This window comes from Stenella coeruleoalba (assembly GCF_951394435.1).
Source record: "Stenella coeruleoalba genome assembly, chromosome: 1".
Lineage (NCBI taxonomy): Eukaryota > Metazoa > Chordata > Mammalia > Artiodactyla > Delphinidae > Stenella > Stenella coeruleoalba.
In genome coordinates, this window is record NC_137169.1 from 172834316 (window position 1) to 172853934 (window position 19619).

General features: G+C 35.0%; 1 protein-coding gene across 3 annotated transcripts in view; it reads left to right on the forward strand.

The window, feature by feature from the left end:
* The first annotated feature begins 362 nt into the window (after positions 1–362).
* Positions 363–19619, forward strand: part of EDEM3 (ER degradation enhancing alpha-mannosidase like protein 3) — a 97436-nt gene continuing 78179 nt past the window's right edge. For all 3 annotated transcript variants that reach the window (XM_079918206.1, XM_079918207.1, XM_079918208.1), the window contains exons 1-4: positions 363–802; positions 5107–5152; positions 18169–18269; positions 18802–18841. In XM_079918206.1, the coding sequence (XP_079774332.1) occupies positions 642–802; positions 5107–5152; positions 18169–18269; positions 18802–18841 (348 nt within the window). In that variant the 5' untranslated portion in view covers positions 363–641. The remainder of the gene's footprint in view (positions 803–5106; positions 5153–18168; positions 18270–18801; positions 18842–19619) is intronic.

Genomic DNA, 19619 nt, shown 5'->3' on the forward strand with positions numbered 1-19619 from the left:
GACTCGGCAGCCCACGGAGTAGGGCGGCTGGCTGCAGGGAGCCGGAGGAGGAGGGATCGCAGGAACCGCCCGAGCCCCTCGGGGGACCACACGTCACAGGGTGCAGCGCGCCCACCCAGAGTGGAAATTTAGCCCGGTGGAGTCGGATTGCGAGAGAGCCGCGGAGGAAGCAGTGCACGCTGGGAGCGGTAGTTTTCAGGCCTCAAGTTCACGGGTCGGAGGATGGCCGAGGCGAAAGGTCCCTCCCCGGTCCCGCCTTTTGTCCACGTCTCACATCTCCCAGCCAATGCTCTCTCCTGTCCCCCGGGCCAGCCCCTCTCCGATCCGGCCCCCATTGGCCTTGAGGCTCAGCGTCTTGGGCCCTACCCGGAAGTAGCGTTTGGGGAGGTGGTTTCCTAGACTACGACACCGGAAAGCTGGGGGAGGCGCTCTGGGCTGCTGAGAGCGGAGGGCGGTGGCAGCGCTGGCGCTGGGGACCGGCTCACTGGCTTCGGAAAGCAGCTCGGCGACGGCGGCCGCTCGCGTTCCTCCGCATCCCGGCCTCGACACGGCTCGCAGCTCCTTTGCCACCGGCGTCCGGCAATGTGTCCCACCGGCCGGGCGTAGCAGCTGCGCGTGCGCGTGCGCGGAACCGCGGGGCCATGAGCGAAGCCGGCGGCGGCCGGGGCTTTCGGTACTCGGTCCCCCAGCGAGCGCCATGGAGCCTGGTGGCGGCGACGGCCGCGCTCTGCCTGGTGTCGGCCACGTCCGTGTGGACGGCGGGGGCCTCGCCCATGAGTAGGGAGGAGAAACAGAAGCTTGGGTAAGGGTGCTTGGAAGCCTGGGGTGGGTTTCCTCGTGAGGCTGACCACGGGCGAGGTGCCTGTCATTGCGACTCGGGCGCCCAGTGGCCTCTCCTGTCGCGATTGGGACGGCTGTTGCCTCGAGAGAACCCTGGAGGGGTGGACAGGGTCCGGGAAAGTGGGGGTCGCCGCCCGCGATGCTACCTCGCGGGACTGTCGGGGTGTCGCCCGGGCCGTCTGTGACACGTGCAGGCTCCTTAAGGCCAGCCGCGGTGTGTCAACGCGGCTGCCATGTCACTGGCCCGTGAAGGGGGCTACACACCGTTTCCCTGCGCGCGAGAGTTCCGAGGTTGCCTTTCATCAGAGACGTGGTTAGATTTCTTGCACAAGTGAGCTCCCAGGTGGGAAATGTTGCTGGTCTCACAGCAGTTAAGGAAATCATGTTTACACCTGTTACGGAATAGGGGGCGTTCATTGGAACTTGAACTTTACACATTTTAGCATTTCCTTGCAGTGGTTTTTTGCACTGCATTTTCATAGTAGAACAATATTTGATGGTAGTATTCAAAAGCCTCAATTAAATATACCTATTCACTTTACTCAAAGTAGTTTTATCAGTCTTGAAAGTCATGAAATCATCTGTCATATGTACGGCATTTAATTTAGAGTAAGTGTTCCTAATACACACCAGGTCCCACAAATGAATAAGGAAAAAGCCAAGAACCAGTAGAAAATGGGCAAAGGGCGTGAAGAGTTAATTCACACAAGAGGAAATGCAAATGGTCAATAAACATGAAGTTACTCAACCTCATAAATGTGAGAGATGCAGACTAAAACAATGAAATAGCTGGGTTTTTTGCCATCAGGCTGGTAAATACAAAACACAATACATGGATGGAGTACTGACTGGATAGTTGAGGTGTGAGAAGAAACTTGGTGGGAGTGTAAATTGCTGTAATTTATTGACAGTCTCCTAAAATTTAAATTGTATGTATTCTTTGATTCATTAATCCCATCTCAGGGAATCTATCCTACAGAAATAAAAGCACTATTAAAGTAGAGATAGGTGTACGGGATGTGCATTTTGAAAGAACAGAGCTGTTCCTTGGAGCATCCATATTATGGAATAATATTCAGATATTAAGGAGGAGTTAGGTCGTCGGAAGGCTACCCAGAATATACTCCCAAGGCCAAAAAGATGTAAGCTGTAGAATACTATCTGTAGTATCCCATGTTTAAAAAAAACACAAAAAAACGGAGAAGAAATTGCTTAAGCTCAGAAAAACATGGAAAGATGACTACCTCCCAGAGTTACAATGGAGGTGAGGTCAAACCATCAGGTTTTATTTTATCGACATATACAGACTTCCATATTGTTTAAATTGTTGCAAGAGTCTTGTATTAGTTTTTAAATAAAACAGCAATAAAAGACACTTGTTGGAAAATTTAAAGTGTCAGTTATCAAAACAAAATTACCGGTAAACTCTAATAAGTGTCTTAAATTTTCTCTTTGTGAATTTAATGTATCACTGATAACTGCTTTACTGAATACCCTACTCTGTGCCAGGCACTTTATACTATCTCTGTAATCCTCTCTACTTCTTAATGAGGTGGATGCGATCCCCATTTTGCAGATGAGGAAATTGAGACTCAAGGTTGACTTGTTCAACGTTACAGAGCTAAGTAAGTGGTGGAGCCAGTATTCAAACCCGGGTCTGTATGACTTCAGAGCCTGTGCTCACTCCACTCTGCTACACTTCCATAAGACTTGGAGAGAGAAGCTTCAAGTCTGTTAAGGACAGCAAGTATTTTTATTTGATCACGACTCCCCTTTCTACTTTTTTTGTTAAAAATGTTTGTTTGAAGAAAAGTCATTGGATAACTCATTTTTGACCAAAATAAATTTTTAACTGTAGAGCTCCAACCAAATTGGCTTGAGATTTCAGCTCAAATTTTGAGATCATTTATGAAAGTGAAGTTACAATTATTTAGGCTTGTTAATTTAGATTGCCTTACTCTAGGGTAAGAGTAGAATAAGAGTCTATAGCTACAAACCACAAATAAACATTGCTTGACTGCTTTCTCATCCAGGAATTTTCAGGAAACGGAACTATGATTTATTAGGTTTACCTGTACAATTTTTTTTGAAAATCCAAATAATGATTTATGATAAAAAACAGAAAATGCCTATCCCTTTCCCTACCCCCAGCCCAAACCAAACTGATGATAAAGACTGAAATTATCATGAACAGTAATAGCAATTGCTCGGTTGCTTGCATATTATAGTTAATGGAATTATTTACCTGGTTATATGTAGTCTTATACTTCCTGGAATTCATTTTTTGTTTTTTAAATGTTACAAAAGTTGTTAATGTTTTTACTTAAAAAATGAAGTATAAAACAGTTCAATTTCTGTAGCATGTTGGCAAGCAATGTAACTATAGAAAAAGCTGATTTATAGATCTAATTTCCAATACATTTTTATCCAGTTGTTGAATAGATATAAAACCTTATAGAAAAAAAATCTCTGTATAATATAGTAATTATTCTACCATTCTGTATTTAAATGAGTGTTAGGACTTATATGTGTAATTAGGAAAGAGAGAGAGCTCAGCTGGATATTAAATACCTCCACTTTGAAGTATTTGTTGTGAAATTTGATGATCATGTGCTACATAAATGTAAGGATTGGAAAATAGTGTGTCCTTGTTTGCAGTCGTGATTTATTCATAGTCTTGAAGCTTGAATGCTTGCAAAGTTGGGTTAACAAGTTAAAGCTTATGTTACCTGTAATACACGTGTCTAGGCACTACTATTACCAGTTACAGAAATTTACTTCTTGACAATAATTTTGTATTCTATTTCAGGGGAAGGAAAAAAGAATTTCCATATTCCATTTATTGATATCAGTGCTTGAAGGGAAAATTTAGCTCCTTTTTTTTGTTTGTTTATTAGCTAATTTGAGAGCTCTTTATCACCTGCAATATAATAAAAAAAAAGTCTAGAAGGATTTTTTGAGATACTCTGTAATTTTCTGAGATAACTTGATCCATATTCTATCATACATATAAACATATAAAGAATTAGTGTTTTGGCAAAGTGACTTATCACCTTGTTAATGATTAGGTGTTTTTAAATGATTATTATTTGTAAAAAGTTGTCAGGACTTAGCTTGTTCAGTTCACAAGTTTGAGTGTACTTGATTCTGCTGGTTATTATAGCCAGGATCTGGAAATAAGTCCTTTTCTGTCTGCTAGCTATATTATTACCAGTATTTCATCATCCATGATTACAATTTTTAAAATGATAATTGCAATATAACCGGAGGTAAAGTAAAAATATATCCAGCCATTTTCTTTAATATTCTCTTCAATTCTTGCCATTAGTGATTGGAACTTTGGGAATAACAGTAAGAATTAATAAAAGATTATTAAAATCTTTTTCTTCTGCTAATTATTGAGAGACTTGGCCTTGCCTAGCCATAACATTTTTTGCAGTTTTTCCTATAACCCTCACTCCCCCAATTTGAGAGTGTTTAATTGAAAGACTGATTCCTTGGTCCCAATCTTGCAGGTTTTGACTTAGTAAATCTGGTGTGGGGATCAGAAATTTCCATTTTACACAGTCATTTTGGGGATTTTGAGAAACAGAGTTAGCCAAAATACACAGATCTCTTTTCGAGGATTAGTTTTCTCGTATCAGGGGTGAATATTGTTTATTTGACTTTTGACAGAGTTTTTTAAAGGAGCCAAAGGTACATCATAAAATGTATCTTTTGGAAACACGACAAACATTAACAGAAATGTGTTAAACTAGGCATTAGTGATCTTATTCATTTAAGGGGAAAGGCAGAGGCTTCATAGAGTATCCTTATTTCATAGCAATACACACACCAACCCCTTTCTTTTGGTAGAATGTATAGTATAAGCAATAAATGGTAACAGTTATTTCTTTTGGGTCTCTTCAATATTTTCCCCTTTCAAGACATTTATGTTAAATAATTTTGTTAAGAGGTAATTGTTTTTCATCATCATATTTTCTTCTCTCTGCATGGCATGTATCATTCAGCAGTTTTCTTAGGAAATATTATAAAATGACTTTTACATAAATTGCTAGAATAGGAAAAGTTTGGCTCATCTCTGCATGATTCATGAAAGCTTGTCTACTAACATAGGTGTATTTCCTGACCCTTTTTATGTTCCTTCCTAACTAAATTTTCTTTTGTTTTTTTATTGGTATAAGTTTATGAAGGAGCATTAACTTTTTGAAAGATAATAAATAGAATATACTTAACTTTTTCCCATTTCTGCTCTTTTAAAATTAGGAATCAAGTACTGGAAATGTTTGATCATGCTTATGGTAACTACATGGTAAGTAGAAAGCTTATCTTTATATACCATTTATGAGAGCTGATTATTATGTGAGCACAGTCGACTGGGAATTTTAAAACCTGAATTAATAAGTTTTATTTCCTTTAAAAAATTGTTATTAATTTTTTAAAGGAAGTTTTTAAAAAATAGTACAAACATAGGCTAACAGAGTATTCCTGATATTGGTTCTTAGAGAACCAATTTATTGAATAGGTAAGAATAAATTGAATTAGATTATGAAACTTTGTATTTAAATAGTTTCCTTTGATGCTATCAACAGTGTTTATTAAATATATAGTTAAGGTGGATGTAAACATGAATAAGATGTTATCTCTGGCCTTAAGGAAAATGATTCTCTTAATTAAAAAAAAAAAACTATTTACAAAATTACTTTATTCACTCTGAAAAAAACAATTGCTTAAGAGAGTCAAACTGTCACCTAGTTTCTGTCCAAATTATATCCTCATAGTATGCCTTGATTTGAATATATTTTGCTTTCTAGATATGCTGATCCATATTGTTTTAAAATGTCTTAGTGCTCACTTGAGATGAAGTAGCAAGTTCAGTTTTACAAGATGAAAAAGTTCTGGAGACCTGTTGCGCCATGGTGAATATACTTAACGCTGCTAAACTTACACTTAAAGATGGTAAATTTTCTGTTACATGTTTTGAACCACAATTAAAAATTTAATCCCCCTATAGTACAGGGGTAGGAGGTGGGGAAGGACATCTGTAGCTGCTCCCCCGCCCTGGCCACCTCTTGCCACTCAATAAAATGATCTTAAACTGCAAAAACATAGTGCTAATAATTTTTAAAAGATAACTAGCCAGCAAATTTTAGAGTTCAAGACATAATTTTACATGTAAATTTGTGTAATTTTGAAGAGTTTAATCAAATTATTCTGAGAATTACTTCTTATGCCTTGTTATGTCAGCAGATCTTCTTTAATGATTAAGGCCTATAAAATGTAGTTGGGAAAAGTTTGGCAGAGAACTAACTTTAATTGATTCTGCTTTAAGAATTTTTCAACTGATTCTGAGTCTATTTTTCTGTTAGCCCAAAATCTTTATATATTGACATTACCTTTATGAACATGTAAGTACATATGCTTTTATGCATTTTTGTATTTTTTAAACATGTCTTATATTTGATAATTCTTATTCCCTTTTATACTGTACAGTTTTTAAGAGTACACACTGAGTTCTTAAATGTTTTTAGGACATGATGGAGATGAAGTTTCAGGTATTTTTAACCATGTTGAAAACACAGTTTTGAATTCATTTCTCAAGACTCAGCCATTCCCTTAACATTTCTTTCAAAATCATTTATCCCTGGTTAATTCAGTTTGGGCAAAGCATAATTTAACAAATCTAAGCTAGTAGTTTTAAGGCGGCCAAGTGGGTCCAGGATACACCCTCAAACCTAAGCCATGTCATAAATGCGTACTTTTCGTTCCAAAGTTGAATGCAGTGGTGTACAGCTGGATTAATTCAATACATCTCACTCTGAATAGGGTCCTCTCTTTGTAAAGCACGGTATCTTTAACATCTTGTTCCTTATTAGGTAAACAGCTGAAAGTTATATCAGTACATTTTTCCCTACTATAGAAATGGGTTTCTGACAGAGCAGCTACCAAGGGCAGCCCTCAGAGGACTTCCTGGTCCAATTCCTATTTATTGGACCCTAACTGGGTAACTTTGTATTATACCTACCTGCCTACAAGATCTAAAAGAGAGGGATTTCAATTCCAAAGACTGGAAACTCCTGGAATTAACACCCCTCTCCATTTTTCCAGTGGAGTCACACCCATCTGCAGTCTACTGCAATATGTATTTTAAAATATTCAACTGTTTTACAACATGAGTGACTCTTGCAATGTACTTGTGCTATGCTCAATTTATGTGAGGTTTGTAACCCAAGATTTAGTCTAGAATTCACACTTCCCCTTTTCAAGTTCTCAACTAACATGAAACAGTTCTAAAATATTAAACAGAGACCAGGTGCCCTGTACTTGTTATATGAAGTCAGCTGAAAATTTTTTCTAGTTCCTATACTCAGAAACACTGTTAGCTTGCTGTAGAGTAAAAGTGTATATAGGTTTTATAGTGAGACGGGTTTGAGTTCAAATCCTATCTCAGCTATTTAGCTTGGACCCTAAACAGATCATTTAATCCCCCTGAGCAGTGTCTTCCTATGTAAAATGGGGATAAGTACAAAGGATTATTGTAGATTCTAGGATTTTTGAGAACAAGAGACCATTTTCTTTAATTTTTAATAAATTCATCTTCTGTGCCTGTGCCTAGCTAGCATCATGCCTGGTACATAAATGTCTTATGTTTTGGTTTTTTGGTTTTGAAAGAACTGAATTGAATTCTTGTGAAGGTGTAATCAGATTTTTTTTTTGCATTTGATTATTGTGATATATCTTTGCCTTTTAAAATCAAAGAAATCATTTAGTAAATTTTATTAAAAATACAAGTTAATGGTAAATTTGGGGATCTATAACTCTGTTTACTTTGGTGTAGTCAGTTGCCTAGTATGCTAAAATGTAAAATGCCTGGCACATGGTAGGCATTTAATAAATGTTGAAAACTTTTCATTTCTTACTAGTTTTTAAAAATATTTCTCTCCAGTCTAGTATACAATTACAGCAATTCCTTTTAACTTTCTTGGTTCCCGGGAAAACACTTATTTTCCAAAGATTAAGAGCAAGAACTCTGGAAATGAAGCAGGACACCCTGAGGTGGCTCTGCCACCTACCAGCTGGGTTACAATGGGAAAGTTACCAAATCTCCCTGAACCTATTTCTTCATCTCTCTAAAATGGTTCACCTGCCTCACAATGTTGTTGTAAGGATTAAACAAGTTAATACAATTAAAGTGCTTAGACCTTGTGTCCAGCAAATAGGAAGCACTGTGTAAGAGTTTACTGCTACCAACTGCTGCTGCTACCATCACTGCTACTAGTAATTCATTCTCTACCTGAGATTGAAATTGCCCTCCTAAAATTTGTCGAGGCTTTAACTCAGAACTCATTCCCCAGATTGTGCATAGAACTTTCTTCAAACACACTCATTCTTTCCTTGTTCTAGGCATGCAGCCTTTGAGCTTTTTTTTTTTTTTAATGACTCCCCAGGTTCTATTAATGCTGTTTTTCAATAACAATGCCCTGCCAGCCTTAGGTAGATTACTGCATCTCTACCATCTCTTGGTGTTACCTCCAGGAATTTTCTGATTTTATCAATTGATAGCATAAGTACCCACAATCGTAACAACTGTACTTGACAGATCTCTAGCCCCAATTAGACTGCAGTTTATCCACAATGAATTGCACAGATGGCTTTCTCTTTTCCCCAAATAGCATGAAATTAGATGTTTGTTTTGGCAGTTCTTGAGTGACCTTATTTACCTTAGACCACAGCTACTTTAGGGCTTCTATTAGCATGTTTTTAGTATTTGTACTGAGGTCTGTTTGCAGATTAATTTAGATGACAAAATACATGTATTTAGGCCACCAAATAACCATTTTGGATCTGAGCTCTCTGATCTGATCTTTGTCTTGTAATGTTTTTCCTGTCTACTGTAGATAACTCAATTATTCACTGTTATAAGCAGAAACTACTTTGGTAGAGCCCTAAACATTATAAATAAACTCTAAAATCGTTGGTAAGCACAGTTTCCTTTAACTAGTAGCATCATACCAATAACCACTTTTAAGCTTGATTTTGTGAGTGTACAGTTCAGAGAAAGAGATCAGTCTTTATCATTTAAATAAAAGGAACTGTTTTAAAATGTAACTTTCTTGTGGATTTCTAGATTTATGTAAGTTTTCTTAGAATTATTTTTTTTCTAATTTTTTAAAAACATTTTTTATTGTGGTAAAATATACATAACATAAAATTTACCATTTTAACCCTTTTAAGTGTACAGTCCTATGGCATTAATTACATTCACATTGTTGTGTAAATATCACCATCCATCTCTAGAACCTTTTCATATTTCCTTTTTGAAACTGTGTACCTAATGTTTCTTTTTGATAGTTTCTTCATCAAAAAGAGTACTTCTGTAAATAAAGTAGTTTAGAAGTGATATTAATAGTTGGGAGGAGGGAAGATATAAATGTATGTACATTTTTTTGCATAGACGATTGTAGGACTACCTTTTATTAACCATTGTTCCTTGGCCTCTACTTATAGAACATCCTAAAAATCTGCCAAAATGACTTAAGAAATTCTCTAGTATCCTCTCATAGTTTTTGTTTTTTTAAATCACACTCTGATACTCCATGTAGGATTTTAATAGAACCAGGTCTTTCTATTTATTTAGGTAGAATTTATAGAGAAAAAGATTTCCAATTTCAAATGCATGGTTCTGAGTCAGACAGTGGTATATAGTTGTTTAACCACCACCACATTTATGATCTAGAACATTTCCATCACCCCAAAAAGCTTCCTCATGCTCCCATGCAGTCAGTTCCTTTTCTCCACTTCTGACCTCTAGCAACCATTGTGATTGGCTCTTTGTCACTAGTTTTCCCTTTTCTAGGATTTCATATCAGTGGCATCTTAAAATATGTATGTAGTGTTTTGGTTCACATTCTTTCCTGTAGCATGCTGTTTTTGAGATTTGTCCATGTTGTTGGAGATATTGTAGTTCCTATTTATTGCTCAGTAGTATTCGTTGATTTGATAGAACACAGTTTATTTATTCATTCACCAGTTGATAAATATTTAGCTTGTTTCTGGTCTTTGGCTATTACTAAAAGACTGCTGTGAACCTGTGAATGCAAATTTTTATGTGGACATACATTTTCATACTTAGGAATGGGATTGCTAGGTCATATGGGAAGGTTAAGTTTAACTTTTTATAAGAAACTGCCAAACTTTTCTAAAGTGACTGTAACATTTTGCATTCCACACAAGCAATTATAAGAATTTTAGTTGCTCCACACCTTCTCCAACACTATGTATTTTCAGTCTTTTTAATTTTAGCCATTCTAGTGGGTGTGTAGTGGTATTTTGTTGTGATTTTAATTTGATTTTTTTCTGATGACTAATGATGTTGAAAATCTTTCCATGTGCTTAGTAAATCTTTTTTTGGTGAAACATCTGTTCAGATCTCTTGCCATTTTAAAATCAGGTCATTTGTCCTGTTATAACTGAGTCATAAGAGAGATATATTTTCTGGATATCAGTCCTTTATCACATATGTGTTTTGCAGGTATTTTCTCCCCGTCTGTACTTTGCCTTTTAATTTCTTAATGTCTTTTGAAGTGCAAATGTTTTAAATTGTGACCAAGTCCAATTTATCCTTTTTCTTTTATGATTCATCTCTTTTATAGCCTACCTAAAAAAATATTTGCCTAGCCCAGGGTCACAAAGATTTTCTTGTTTTCTTCTAGCTGTTTTATAATTTTAGCTTTTTCAATGAGATCTATTACCCATTTTGAGTTAATGTTTGTATATATGATGTGAGGTAAAGGTTTCTTTATATATATATTTTTTCTATGTGGATATCCAATTATTCCAGCACTATTTGTTGAAAAAAGTATTTCTTTGCCCCACTGAATTACTTTGGCACCTTTGTAAAATCAATTAGCTGTATATGCATGGATCTGTTTGTAGACTCTGTATTTTTTTCCACTGGTAAATATGTATTTGTACATCAATATCACCCTGTCTTGAGTTACGTGATATTAAGTCCTGAAATCAGGCAATGTAAGTCTTTCAGCTTTGTTCTTTTTCAAAATTGTTTTGAATATTTTAGGTTCTTTGTATTTCCATGTAAATTTTAGAATCACGTTGTCAATTTCTACAAAAAAAAGCCTATTGAGCTATTGATTGGGATTATGTTGAAATCTATAGATCAATTTGGAGAGATTGACTTCTTAACAGTATCAAGTCTTTCAATCCATGAACATGATGTCTCTGCCCATTTATTTAGTTCTTAATGTTAGCAATGGTTTGTACTTTCCAGTGTACAGGTCTTGCACATCTTTTGTTAAATTTATTCATAATTATTTCACATTTTTTATGCAATTGTGAATGGTAGTTTTTCAAATTTTAATTTCCAATTGTCCATGTTATACAGAAATACAACTTTTTTCTGATAACCTTAGATCCTTGCTAAATTCACTTATTTCTAGTAGCTTTTTTGGTAGATTCCTTAGGATTTCCCACATGGTCAATCATGTCATCTGCAAACAAAGACTTTTCGTTCTTCCTTCCTCCAAACTATGTGCCTTTTATTTCTTATTATGGCAGTGGCTAGGACTTACAGTATTATGTTGAAAAGAAGTGGTGAGATCCTTGTCTCATTCCTAATCTTATGGAGAAAGCAGTTAGCCTTTCACTGTTAAGTATGATATTGGCTGTAGGTTTTTCATAGATGCTCTATATTAAGTTCCTTTCTATTTCTAGTTTGCTGAGGATTTTCATCATCACAGGGTATTTACTGAATTATGTCAAATGCTTTTTCTGCATTATTGATAACAATCTTCCTAAAACAATCTGTTGGTAGCAGGACTTTATTTCATTATAACATTATTTATTATCATTTATTTATTTCATATAATATTATTTCATAAGTTCAATTAATTTTATCATTGATCAAAACCAAATTGATTAACATATATTGAAGAATTTGGAAACTTTTGTTCTCATCGTATTTTGATTAGAAACTTTTAAAGCATGCTAACACTCTACTCTGTTGTGATTAATTTAAAATTTTATGAGACAACTGCAGTTTTATTACTTATTTCTCCTCAGCGCTGAGAAACGTTCCAGAAAATATGTTACCTCCAAGGATCATATGTTCAATGTAGAAGTATTAATAATTTAATAGTTTAGATAAATGGAATCCTTAACACCTGAAAAATGGTTTAATAAGTGAGTATAAATAGTGAACAAAAGGAAAAAGGAAAATTTGACTTGGAGTGAAAAGAGAACTGAGAAATTATGCAAGTTCAATCAGTAATTAGCATATGCTATCAATATACGATACATCTATCTTTTATTAAGTATCATTTAGTTTTTATTTTAGGAAGGAATACCTTACCTGCCTCAAGGAGGGAGGTGTTTAACAATAAGGATCTGGAATAAACCATTTGAAATGTATGTAACTTTATGGGAAATTAAATAGATTTGATATCTTCAATAACTCACTATTATAAATAATACTTTTGTCTTATTAGTAGAATAAAGTCTCTTCCCTTTGCCTAGTTTTTGGAATTGGTTTTACTAAAAAGTCAGTTTTGGATGCCACTTTGATATGAGTGTTTTGAGGCAGAGTTATATCAAAGTGGCAGTAAATTTAGAATCTGATGTGGAGAGTCTACTATGTTTTGTTTTATTTTATGTTTTTGCTCTTACTTTTAGCTAGGCACCTGTTCTACTTAATTGATATAGGACTCTTTTATCACCTGAGTTTTATTTTGAGTGATAATTTTTAAAGGTTTTTTTTTTTCTGGCTCTGAGTCATAGCAGTATGAATTTCTTATCCTTTGTCTTGGCAATACATTGTGAAGAGAAGGCATTACTGTAACCTCAAATAGCCAGGATGTTTGAAGTGTAATACAGCTGTTTATGTGCCATGTATGCATTTCTCTGAATTTATGCAAACCAACTGTAGTTAGCTTTGTGGTTAACCCAAAGAAAAGGCTGTGGTTTTGTTTCTATCGTTAATGTTGAAACAGGGACATAAAGTATTTTTACACCTGGTTCAGAACTCCCTTATTTGATTATTCTGGTTTGGGGTTGCTATTAATATTTTTCTTACCTGGATGAGCTTCGGGTTTGAGTTTATTTCAGACAAAGGTGTTTGTGTATGTTTGTGAGTGTTTTGCAAAACCCTAAAAATAGTAGTATTAAGCTTTATAAGCAGCGGTTTAAAAAGTCAAGAGCTCTTTACAATCAGATTAACATTTGAATGATCTCTTACAAAGTACCTTACAAAATATATCAGCAAGTTTTAAAAAATATTACTTATCTTGAGTTACTTCTAAGTGTTGTTTATATGTGTTAGATATAAAACTATAAAGCAGGTGGGATAGGGAGGGTGGGAGGGAGATGTAAGAGGGAGGAGATATGGGAACACATGTATATGTATAACTGATTCACTTTGTTATAAAGCAGAAACTAACACACCATTGTAAAGCAATCATACTCCAATAAAGATGTAAAAACAAAAACAAAACTATAAAGCAATAAAAACATTGTGTATTCTGATAAATCACGGTTCTATTGGAATTAACTGAAAAAGTAGTTAGGAACTTGACGTCTAAAAGACATGTAAAAGTAATTAGGAATTTATACTAAAAATATATATATAGTATTAATATTATGAAATATTGAATTCAGAATTTAGTAGCTGCATGTGGATTCTAATTATATCAAAACATTTGTTGCCTGGAATCCTTTCCTCAGGAAATAAATCATTGTAGAGCACAAAACTTTTTAAAATACTTGAAGGATTGCAGTCTGCGGTGCTTTTTGTATTTAGTCTACTTTAATTAAAAAAATTTTTTAATTAATTTATTTTTGGCTGCATCGGGTCTTTGTTGCTGCACACAGGTTTTCTCTAGTTGCGGCGAGTGGGGGCTATTCCTCGTTGTGGTGTGTGGGCTTCTCATTGTGGTGGCTTCTCTTGTTGCAGAGCACGGGCTCTAGGCACGTGGGCTCTAGAGCGCAGGCTCAGCAGTTGTGGCACATGGGCCTCGGTGCTCCGTGGCATGTGGGATCTTCCTGGACCAGGGCTCGAACCCGTGTCCCCCGCATCGGCAGGCGGATTCTTAACCACTGCACCACCAGGGAAGCCCTTTAATTTAAAAAAATTATTTTTGATCTTTCCCTTTGTATTCACCATGTGTTTAGTGTTCCTGACCTCTGTTCTGTTTTTCTGCTGCTAATGTGCTGTGATTTCGGAATCTAGATAATCGAGTTTAGTGAGAGACAGTAGGATAGAGTTGGACATTGGGAATCAGGAATATTTTTGCTGAATTTTAAGAATTAAGAATCATGTGGACATACAGGTATAGGAGGAACAAGTCATCTTCAAGGTACAAAAGATCAAACTAGTCTTAGAAACTTTGCCAAGGTGATAATGAACAAGAAGGGTGTGGAATAGTATTTTCAAATTTCTGAAGCAAAGAACATATGTTGCAGGCATTTTATAACCATTCAGATTGTTCTTTAAGTATAAGGCAAGAGCCAGCCTAACCCAGAAGTACCAGAAAAATAACAGTACTGATGACACTATTTTAAAATAACTAAACAAAAATAACTTACATGAGAACAAAGTTCAGGCAACCAAGAGATGAATCAAAATAAAAACTCAAGAATGGAGAAGCCAAAGAAAAATGGTGTGTGTTGACTCCATTTAAGTAGAATTCTAACACTAGCAACTGTGGGAATTATAGTTCCAGACCAGAATACAAATGTTATAAACCTTTTAAAATCTTTGTCAAACATTAAAAATTTTCTTTCTGATGAATATAAATGTACAGAGAAATTTTTTAAATAGCTGAAACTATTATTTAGTATACCATAATTCAAAATATTAGAGACTTTGAAATTTAAAATGTTATTTCTTTGCAAAAACTTCACTAAGTTAGAATAGTGCTTGCCTTGCTTGCCTTCTTCTCATTGTATAATTCAAGATGTGGACCATACATCTCTGCTATACCTTGTATAGAAGGTATAAAAATTTCAATATTTGGATCAGCTTCAAAAATTTTATCCTTTGCCCTCTGTGTCATGAAATATCTCTGGGAATTCCTTTAATGGGGAGTTTTCTGCAGGCAATATTTCCTCTGCAATGTCTTTATCCTTTTATGTCACAACCAGTTTTTCCATCTATGTGGATAATTTGGCCTTCACTAAATTCCTCTGGCTGCATATCTAGGTACTGTTTGAATGGCAGCAGTATCAACATTCCATGGTCAGCTGTTTCTTCTATAACCCCTTTTATGTTCAATTTGAATTTCACTTACAGTGTTATCACTTTTCATTTCTTTGTGAACTTTCATCCTCGTTGGTTAATTTCCTCTTTTGATTATTTATTTTTATAAATTGTCAAACTGTCATGTAGGATTATCACTAGGTGAAAGGCACATAACTTCATGCTTGCTGTCTGTGAACTAAACAATAGATACACAGTGATCAGTCACTAATTCCACTTTGAAAGGAGTTGTGTGATTGATCACTGATTATTTACATAGTGATCTGTGGATTGAAGAACAAGCATCAAAGTTTGCATTCTGTGCAATTACTTAATAATACAGTGGTACCTGAGATTTGAACTATGTTTTTGAGAGTTTATTTAAGTAAATTGTGGATCTCAATTTTTAAGTGTATAGTGAAAACATGCAAAGTGAAAACTGCCTATAATAATATAATTGATAAAAATCCTGAGTTGAACTGGGGAAAGGTATGAGTATATTAATCCTATTATTCTTGTCAAGTAGTCAGTAAATATTGTCTAAAGTTGAAATATGTAAATACAGTGATTCTAGCTTCTAAATGTTTCTCATAGTCACATTTTATTAATTTTAGAAGAATCTTTTAGGGACACTCCCCTGGTGAAGAAAATACAAACTTCAGCAGGTTTTTCTTATTTCCCTCCTTTTCTGTTAAGACCCTCAACCAGTAGGTGGAGATATTCTAGTCCAGTTTCATTGAAGCAACTACCCAACTTAAAGAACCTACTTCACTGGCTTATGGCCACGCATGCAGGGCCAACAGCATCAAATCTCATACCCTTTGGCCATTAACGTATTTCCCACTAAGGCCTGTCTTTTTATTCCTAATGCCCATGTTGTGGTCAGTGCAGCTTCACCTTCTACACTCAGCTATTCAGTTTTAGTACTTGAACATTTCCTTCCTCATTCTCAAGCTCAGCTATGTATTAAAAAGAATTTTAAAAATTTATACAACATTTCACTGTGTGTAGTAGACAGGAGGGAGGATTCTTGCATGTGCTTCATTATCACCTAGACTAGAAATACTGTGTCATGGTCATTCATTAAAAAAATCTATTCAATAGTATGCCAGACTATAAAGTGCCTATTAGTTGAATCACTGTTGTACATCTGAAACTGACATAATTCTGTACATCAACCTATTTCAATAAAAAAGCACCTATTAAGAAATATGTGAGACCTATATGAGGAAACTGAATTCATAAAAGAAGATCTGAATTAATACATTGATGTAGTATTCCTAGATTGGAAGATTTAATTGGTAAAGATATCAATTCTCCCCAATTTAAGCTCTTCCAATTAAACTCTCAGTGGAATTTTAAGGAAATTTTAAAGTTATCCAGAAGAGTAAACTTGAAAAAGTCATTAAGAAAATTTAGAAGGAAATAATTGAGGGGAGTGAACTGCTTAACCAAGTAGCAAGGCATGTTGCAAAGATAGAATGATTAAGATAATGGTTTTGAAGCAGGAAGTAGGTTTGTGGAACAAAGTAGAGGCTACACAACTGTATGTTTGTGTAGACACTTTTGAACTAATAAGCTGTATTTCAAGCAATTAAGGAAAGGATGAATATTTTAAAAGGTGATATGTAAGAAATTGGCTATTTGGGGGAACAAATACCGTTACATCCCTATTTCACATCATAAACAAGATTAGATTCCAGGTGGAGTAAATATCTAGACATAATAAAAATAAAATTATAAGAATACTGTTTTCAGAGACTCAAGATAGCCTTCTTAACCATACCTGAAATTTAGAAACTATGAAGAAAGAGACTAATAGATATAACTACATATATAAAGCTTAAAGTAAAAAGTACCATAAACAAAGTTAAAAGCCAAATGAAAGACGGGAGAAAAATGCTTACTGTGTATAACAGTGTATAAGGAGTCTCTTGGCTAATAAGACAACCAATAGAAAATGAACAAAGGGTATAAACAGACATTTCAAAAAAAGAAATAGCAATGGCTAATACAAAAAGATATTTATCCTCAATAATGAAACTTGAGATACCATTTTTTATCCACGCTATTGGCAAAATGTAAACTATTGATCATCTCCTATGTTAGAGTATTGTAGGAGTGTAAATCGGTGTCTTCAGTTTGATAGTAGCTATCAAAAATTAAATATCCATACCTTCGACCCATTGGGTCTGGCTTTAGGGATTTAATCCATAGAAATACAAGCATATGTACAAAAGACATGGGCATATAGCTGTTTATTGAAGCATTTTTTATACAGTGAAAAATTGAGTTCAACCTGCACATTCATCAATAGAGGAATAAATAAATTTTAGCATATTCATTCTTTGGAATAGAATATGAGGAGCAAGTACTATGAAGTAAGTGTATGGGCTCTGGAGTCAGGTTGCCAGGTTCGAATTCTGGATCCATCATTTACTAGTTGCATAACATAGGCTTACTTAACTTTTCTGGGCCTCAGTTTTCTCATCTATAAAATGGAAATAATTGAATCTGTTTCAGAGGGTTGTGTGATTGATAAAGTATATAGAACAGTGCTTAGAACATAAGTACTCAATAATACTAACTAATATTAAATTATCACTTTGCAGTTATTAAAAAGAATAAAATACATCTGTAAAATTCCAGCATGGAAAACCCCATAGTGATTTAAGTAAACAAATTTTAGGACAGTGTATGCATATGGCATGAGTACCTATTTGTAAATGGAATTTTTCAATGATATATGTGCATGTATTTCAGTGTGTGTGGATAAATCTGGAAGGATAAATGCCAATTGTAACAGTAATTATCTCTGGGGAGTGAGATTGGGTGGAGGGGAAACGGATTGTCAGATTTTCAAAGAAATATTTTCCTGTATTTTTTTTCCAAGCATGTATTGTATTTATACCTAAAAAGTTTTTTTTTTCTTTTAAGGTTCCATACACTGTAAGGATAGTAGAATTTTTGATTAACTTTTATTTTACTTAAAAAAAAAAAACCTGTGAAAAGTTGTGTTCTCTAAATGATGGGTGCTTTCTCTTGTTTTCCTTAGTGACTCACTGAGATTTTCCTTGCAGGAACATGCGTACCCAGCTGATGAACTCATGCCTTTGACCTGCAGAGGTCGAGTTAGAGGCCAAGAACCAAGTCGGGGTGATGTTGATGATGCCTTGGGAAAGTGAGTATTAGCAAAGGGATGGCATGGCATCTGAGAGTTCCCAAGTCTTAAGACATCTCAGAGGCAGTGTACAGTTGTGTATCTGGGGATTGGTTAAATTTCAAAGACTGCTTTAAGTATTACATTAAGTTCCTTTATTCCTTTCTGTTATCTTTTGTAAAATATTAATCAGTTTACCTCTTAGATCAGTGAAAAGTTGAGTAGTTTGTTAAGATGGATGTAACTTTTAGAATGTATATAAAGTCATTGATGTGTTATAAGATGTTGATGCTTTAGTATTTTTATTTGCTTTTAAAAGAGCTAATGAATATTTCTGTTCATTTTGAAAGATATGTAGTTATGCTGAACATAAATGTGATGTTAAGGCTTTTCAGGTTCTTTCAGTGTTTTACAAGTTACATGGTACTGTAGATGCATGGAAGTACTAGTTAATGGAAGCTTCCAGTCAGTAGGATGTAGATATGTCTGCTGATACATTCATGGATAAGATATTCAGAATTCTAATGTATATCTTACTATACTTGTTTCTTAGATTTTCCCTGACACTGATTGATTCTTTGGACACTCTTGTGGTAGGTTTGATTCTTCTTGAATTATTTTATATATTTCTTAATATGTGCACTCAAGTATTACGAATATAATCGTTACACAGTAAGTCTGAAATAGAAGCCTTCAGAATTTAAGATGATTTGATCTTTGCTTCTAAATAAATCTTTCACACTCTTGAATTGATAACGTCATGTGAATGTCAAGTGAATTATGTAGAATCATGGAGATACTCAAATAATTTATAGGTATTGTCAGTTTATGTGATGGCCCCTTAATCAGGAAAGTTGTTTCCCTTTGGACAAGGAGGTTGATGATATTGAAAGAAAGTAATTCTAGAAAATGCCCTTGATATTCTTGTTCCAGAAAGACGTGCCACAATCATACTAAAATTGTTAAATTAGAATTTTTATGTGTTATGTTCATTAAAAATTAAATTTTTTATCAGAAGTGATTTTTAGCACCAAGTGATCACTACTTGGCACTCCTTTTAAACCACATGGGATACAAAATCATTTAAATTAATTCTAGTTGGGGACAGTTTGTGATGGCAGAGGGGAATGATTGAATTCCAGATGTCATGATTTCTAAAGGTAGTATCTTTCTGGTTCTTCACTCTCAGATCATTTATGGTATAAAAATTAGGCTTGTTTCAGGATTTTCCTTAAGGCATAGTTCTCAACTTTGAGTTAATGTCTGAAGTATTGATTAATATTTTTTTAAAAGGACAAAAAACCTTTGCGGTGGCAGAAATTTTTCAGAACCTGGCTTTTCTTCCCAGTATTGATTCTACATTCTTCTTTC